This window comes from Carya illinoinensis, chromosome 11, assembly GCF_018687715.1.
Source record: "Carya illinoinensis cultivar Pawnee chromosome 11, C.illinoinensisPawnee_v1, whole genome shotgun sequence".
NCBI lineage: Eukaryota > Viridiplantae > Streptophyta > Magnoliopsida > Fagales > Juglandaceae > Carya > Carya illinoinensis.
The window spans coordinates 39383529-39390420 of record NC_056762.1 but is presented as its reverse complement, the minus strand read 5'-3'; the positions used below and the strand labels follow the sequence as shown (position 1 = coordinate 39390420).

At 38.9% G+C, this 6892-nt stretch overlaps 1 protein-coding gene across 1 annotated transcript; it reads right to left on the bottom strand.

The window, feature by feature from the left end:
* Nucleotides 1-1347: 1347 nt before the first annotated feature.
* LOC122281439 (ribokinase) lies at nt 1348-6792 on the bottom strand. Its single transcript, XM_043092909.1, has 4 exons — nt 6044-6792; nt 2724-2909; nt 1779-1974; nt 1348-1687 (listed from the first exon to the last, which is right to left on the bottom strand). Exons 1-4 carry the CDS (start codon nt 6704-6706, stop codon nt 1575-1577), a joined length of 1158 nt encoding a protein of 385 aa, XP_042948843.1. The 5' UTR covers nt 6707-6792; the 3' UTR covers nt 1348-1574.
* Between the last annotated feature and the right edge of the window lie 100 nt (nt 6793-6892).

Here is a 6892-nt window from a genome sequence, read left to right as displayed (position 1 = left end):
ATGGAATTACCGACAGGATTGGTTCCTGAATATACTTCATGCAACACTTTCCTTCGGACATGATGATCACCTCCAACAAACGACTGGCCGGAAATGAAAAAAAGGAAGAGAGTAATTGAAAGAGACTTTAATATTGCAGACAAATTAGAATATATAAGAAAGAAAGGAACTGCGATGGGGCGTTAGATGCTGACCATGTCCTCTACGTTTGTTGAAAAATCTCTGATGATCACTTTGTTGACTTCAGCATCTAAAAATGGAGCGGAGAAAGTAATCATTACAAAATGAGAGAGAGAGAGAGAGAGAGAGAGAGAGAGAGAGAGAGAGAGAGGATTACGTACCTTCAAGTATTCTCACGGCAAAGCTCGAATGGGGAAGGGAGAATAGAAGGATGAGGAGAGAAGATATGGTCAAATTCATAGCTTTGTTTCATGAGGGAGATCAAAAGCATGCACCTCTTATCAATCTTTTGGAATTTAAAAGAGAGAGGTGTCTTAGTAGACTGAACAGAAAATGAAGGATCCACGTGAGATGGGTTTTAAGATCAGAGTAGGGTTTGAGCTGTTGTGTGCAAAAGAACTTGATGCATGCTTTATCTGGGCTGAATCGCCATCAAACTCAATGGGCAAAATCTTCTATTTTTGCTGTGACAGGAGACGGAGGTCAGATGAGGTTGAAGCCCCAGTACTCTGTTACTGTATAATAGGTATGGGCATATGCACCGACGCACGCTCGCAAATCTGTACTACTCTCTTACTTTTGTGCTAAAAGTCCATGATGTGAAAGGAATAAGACGCTACCGATCGAAACCATTGGATATTAGCTCTGTATATATGCGTAATCTCGAGTAAGATGAGACTTAAAGCAAGTTGCATCAACATTCGAGCGCGGATTTGGTTTCTCAAACATAATATTTATCAGCAAATCCCAATGTAATATCCCAAGACGGATTGGATTGAATTGGCCATGAATGTATTGCATAAGCATTTAGTAAGTTCTCTGGGAGCTAGATGTGTGATTTAATAAAAAACAATTAATTTAATTATAGTAAGTAAATAACAACAGTGCTATTTACATTCATTAGTTTGATTTCTCATTCAACTAATTAGATCATAAGAATGGCTAAGAAATTTAAATCACAATAAACTCTCGCGAAGATCCACCATCAGCATCCAAGTTGGAAGAACCTCGTGCAACTTCTCCAGGCAGAAAAGCCCTTCATGTTACGAATCATGTTCACCACTGGCGTATCGGCATCCAAAAGGTAGCACTTGTACAATAGGAAAAAGAAGGGGGAAGAGTATCCGCCAACAAAGTTTATAATAAGCAGTAATATGTAACCCTACGTAATTTAAAAGGGGCTAGATATATGAGAAAACGTTAGTAATGAGCAAATTGCATACAATGTAGACATATCCACACAATAAACCAGAAATATTTTATTTCCTGAGGGGAAGTTTTGAAAAGTACTGAGTCTGAAAAGATCTTGAGAAGATAGTACGATCGAGTGAATGAGAACCTGCCCCAGGAAAGGGAGGGAAGACAGTTCTGAAGAAAAAAGTTCATCTAAATTTTCACTTATGACGAATATCAGTAACCTGAGAATGAAGAAGATCCAAAACTGATTTCCTCTCAGGCATGCTAGGAATAGCTCCCTTCACTTGAACACAGAGAGAAGCTGCTGCGGCTGTATCAAATGGCAGAGCAGAGAATTACCATAATCCGAGGTATAAGTAACATTTTCAAGGATAAAATAGGAAAAAAGCTGCCAGGCATACCAGCAAATTCCAAGCATTCCTTTTTGGACTTGCCCTCTACAAGAGCCACAGCAAAAGCTGCAGTAAAAGTATCTCCGGCTCCAGTGGTATCAATGACCTTTGCAGCAGATATGGCAGGTTGTTTAATCGGTTCTTCACCTTCTACAAAAAGGGCAGACCCTTTGGCCCCGAGTTTTACAAGGACTTGCTTAACCCCCTGAAAGAAGATATATTTAATAAAGTTATGATGAACACTCTAGAATTCCTGGCACCATTTCCAGATGGGTTTCATATCCAGAATGCAGTTATGCATTTGGTTGCTAGACAAAGTTATTCTATTACTAGTCCTCTCGAATATACCAAAAACCAAGCAAAGTGAATCTTTCTGCATGTCTATTACGAAGAAGAAAGAAGGAAAACTGAAAATGATTTAAGTACAATGAATATATAATAAGAATATGGTACATCTAATTAGAGCAGTAAATATGCGTGCTATTTTTTTTTTTAATAAGCATGAAAGCAAAAAAATATTTATTATGCACTAAATAAAAGTATTTTGAAGTCAATTACTTCGAATGGCTGGAATGCCCAGCAGGGGCACATTTGCACGACCATTCAAAATTGAATGGCCCAAATCTGTAGTTCAAAAATAAGGCCATCAAAGAAAAGAAGATCCATAAGAACAACATTAGCAAAGAGGGTATTGGGATTAATAGACCTGATGTCAGCATTACAATGGCCCCATTGTTCAAACGTGTGTGCTGTGTGCGCATGCGTCTGCACGAATGTAAGGTTATGTGTAGATATGAACGTAAATAAAATAACAAAAACAATCAAATTCCAGTTTGCCCAAAAATGCTGCAATCTTTTTCTTTTCTTATTTAAATAAATTTCCAGTTATAAAAATAAACTTTACGAAGGATAAGGCACAAAGCCTTCAACGATGATGATCATGCAAAAACTCACCATTTTATGGCATTTACCAACAGCTTGAGTAATCAGCTCAAAACTTTCAGTTGGACTTCCTGTCAAACGACTAAGTTCACTTTCATTTGGGCTTAAAATATCAATGAAATTTAATAATTCTTGTGGGAATGGTGCATCCATTCCCCCAGCGTCCAAGATGACTGGAACCCCAGCACTCCTTGCGGCCTGTATACAGAACATGAAACCAGATTATGTAAAGGACCTAAAGATAAAAGCAGAGAGGATATAAATCTGCAAACGGAAATTGAAACAGAAATAAGAAAAATTAATCTGCAAGAAAATCAAAGCCTGTAGAAACAACATAAACTTCAATTAGACTTACAAAACACAAGTCGGTCAAAAGAACCAAGATGCAGAAACATTTCTAGGAATACCATGTATCCATTTCTTTTAAAGAGTTCAATAATGACCTGAGGAAGCATAACAGTTAGATTTCACATTTCCTAATGGCAAGAACTTCCACTTTCAGTATGTCCATTTGGCGGAGAAACTAATGTCCTCATAGAACCATACATTTTAAAGCAAAAGCGAGTTACAGTTCTAATTTCGAATTGAACTCCCAAATGATATGGACCAGGACAAAGGTTATGGGCATAGTGATAAGAAATTCTAAGGGAGAAAGCTCATTTCTTGAAGGGATTGTCCCTCCAAATTTGTTTCCCCTCTAAGTATATGTTTCATAGTACTTTGAAAGCACATTCATAAGTCAAGTTCAACAATGTATTTTTTTTCTCATTTGTTTCCCCTTTAATTCTCCTGGGCATTACCCAAGACTAACCCACACAACTTAAGAAGTCACTCCACATAGCACTGGCAATCTCACAATGGATTTAAAGATGATCAATAGACTTTTTTTTTATAAGTAAAAGATGATCAACAGACTTTCCACTTCTCTTGCACATGCAAAGAAGATTAAAATTCACACTAGTAGTAATAAAGTAACATTTAGTTTTCTGCAGACACCGCTGAGTTCATGTTCCATTTGCAGCACAGCATTTGTTGTCAGCTGGAGTTCTAGAGTTTTTTTTCCCCTACAGGATTACAGTTTATCTTATCTTTTATAAGTAGGATTAAACTTAATTTTTAACAACTGTTATGGTAAACTTCAATATAGCTTCCCCGCTATTCATTCCACCGAGTACCATTTTTTTTTTATAGGTAATAGAAAGCTTTATTAAGATAAAGATGGGCATAGCCCAGGTACACCGGAGGTATACATGAGCATACATCTATTTAGGAACTAGAGACAGAAGCAAGAAAATCATGGAAGCTTAGGCCATTAAAGTCTAAAGCCATGGCCCACAGAAATAAAGTCTTCCATAACAAACTCCGAAACTCTTCCGAGGAACGTTCATGATCCTCGAAAAGTCTCTCATTTCTTTCATTCCAAATACACCAAAAAATACAAATTGGAGCCATCCTCCACAAAGATGCAATTTGCGGAGTCTCGGAGATTCCTCGCCAGCTTGCTAAAAGCTCCACCACCCGACCTGGCATTACCCATGCTATTCCCATTCTGTTGAAGAAGTAGTTCCATATCTCACTTGCGAACTTACAGTGTAGGAGTATGTGGTCCACTGTCTCTCCATTGTTTCTACACAAACAGCACCAGTCCACAATAATAATTCCACCGAGTACCATTATGGGTCTGTCATTTCTTCTAAGGATAAGCGATAAACTATAGCTCAGGAAATTTAATCATAATGGCATGGAAACTTATTCCTTTGCATTTGCTTACTGCCCACTAAATTATTCTTCCCAGATTTGAGTTTGCCTAGTATTTAGACATTTTCTAAGCACTGCTAGCCACACTCTAGAAAGAGAGAAGTCAAACATATTTGCTCTCTATATTCAACCTTACTTTCATAAAACAAACATAGCATATCGGCAGAGTAGCCCCCATAAAGCCAATCAGTCTCTTGTTCCACCGGTCAGCAACAGGAAGGTTGTCCTAACAGCTTCCCAGGTTTCTGCAGTTGCATTTTTTTTTTTCCAATCATGGATGGCAGACAAGAAACACAATCTTTCTGAAAAACAAAGCATAGTGTAGTCTACCTTAAATTTCAAAAAGTCATCAGATCTAGGGTGGCCACCCCCAGATACTTTTGCATCACACTTCAACTGCATTCAGCACCATATACGAGCCTATCTATTACCCCACTTTAGGTACAAGTGCCCTTTTGTATGCCAGTTGTCCAGCCAAAGGAAAATGGCCTCACCATTGAATTTCCAAAAAAGGGAATCTAAATTGCCATTTAGAATAATTCTCATTTGAGGGAGACGATGAAAGCAATGATTCATGCAGTTAGTGCAAATAATGAAGTACCTTGGAGATTACATTAGATGTAGTACACGACAACATGGACTTGTTAAGAGAATTAGAGATTGTTGAACATGAAATAGCTTTCCCATTTGTATTGCTTGAGAAACATGTGTCATATGTAATGAGAGAATGACTTCTACCTAATGTTGGGAATGGTGATAACTAAGTTTTGTGACTCAAATTATCTGTCACCATCCTCCTACTTTACAGTGTAATATTTAGATGTCCCAAATATCTAATCTCAACAATTAGATGTGCTTCTGCACACCTCATGTAAATTAATCAAACGGTGGAGGGTGATTTATGCCCATATTGGTCATTGGTAGTATTTGCCTATCAGAAAGCTAACCTAATCTGAACACTTGTATAACCAAAGCTAATGTTGCCTTCAACCCACAACTTCCCCCTCTATCCCGATCTCATAAGGAGAGTAGTTGTAATTGAACTATAGCTCATTGGTTGGATCCACTATATTACTGAAAGCTCAACTCAATTCCATCCTTCCCTATTAATAGTGTTGGCACCGCCGACAACATGTGCTCAAAGAATATGGTGCTGAAGGATAGAAGAAGCAAGATAAATTAATCTAAATTTAGTGTCTGCCCAGATCGATATCTAATAGTTTCTCCATGAACATACAACTCAATCCTTTTTTGATAGGTAAACGAGAATTTTATTGGTAACAACATACAACTCAACAATCAATCGAGGTACTCATGAGTCATCCATATAATTTGCGTACAAGCACTTGATTTACTACTTAACATCTCAAAAATGCAAATTTTCTCCTCTTATAATTCTAAATATATATTTTTTAGGCATGGCAACTGGCAAGAGAACGAGAGGATACATTTCTAATCGCTTGACAACAGCAAAGATAAAGAATGACAATTATGAATCTCATTCACAAGTTAAAACATCAGGGTAGAAGATAAACCTTTTAAAAATAATAATTTAAGAGCCACAAAGCTCTGACCTTCGCAACCTGAATGTTGACCGAATCTGGAATCTCCCTCTGCAGCAAAACAATCCCAGCATTCTTCACCACCTCCAACGCCTCCTCAGAAATAGTCTCAGGCCAACAGTTCATGTTGGCACCACCAACAATGATGATCGAGTTTTGCCCATCAGACTGGAGCATCACCACAGCATGCCCAGTGGGTGCGGCGGCCACAGTATTAAGATAATCCAGTCGTACCCCACCATTTTCCAGAGCCTCAATGATCAACTTCCCATGGGCGTCCTCACCCACCTGGCCCAAAAAATAGGTTGGGTAAGAGAGCTTGCCACCACAGGCAGCCTGGTTGGCACCCTTGCCTCCAGCAAGTGTCTGGCCGGTCTTGGCCGAGATGGTCTCACCCTCCTCCGGCAGCCTCTCAATCTCCAGATAGATATCTGCATTGGCTGATCCAAAAACTACAAGTGGTGGGCTTGTGCCGGGATTTGGGGTAATTGGGGTCTGTGTCTTTGAGGGATTTATGGCAAAAGACAGAAGTGGGTGTCTTCCATTTGATGGGTTTTGCTTCTTGTTGAATTGAACAAGTGGGTTTAGGTTGATTGTTCTGTCTATTTGTTTTATGGGACTGTTTTGCGTATGGAGATGCCAATGGTTTGATGGCGAAATTGTCGTTCCTCTCATCTCTCACACGTACCAATTCTGCTCTGCGAAAATCGTTCGTAAAACTGGAACTCTGGCTTTGACTTTTGATATTGTACTGTGGAGGTTCGTTCGCAAAACACAAGGACTCGGGCATAGTTTGGGCCTATTAGGCCGATACCTATGTAAGACTCCACCCATTGGGCCTCTGTTCAAAACCGTACTTCA

Bases quoted from the DNA above. Each gene is read 5' to 3' on its own strand.
- LOC122281439 (XM_043092909.1), bottom strand. From the start codon at position 6,706: ATGAGAGGAACGACAATTTCGCCATCAAACCATTGGCATCTCCATACG. The intron at 2,910-6,043 runs GTCAGAGCTTTG...TTCTGTATACAG, and splicing joins TCAACATTCAGGTTGCGAAG to GCCGCAAGGAGTGCTGGGGT. The intron at 1,688-1,778 runs GTATGCCTGGCA...CATTTGATACAG, and splicing joins GGAATGCTTGGAATTTGCTG to CCGCAGCAGCTTCTCTCTGT.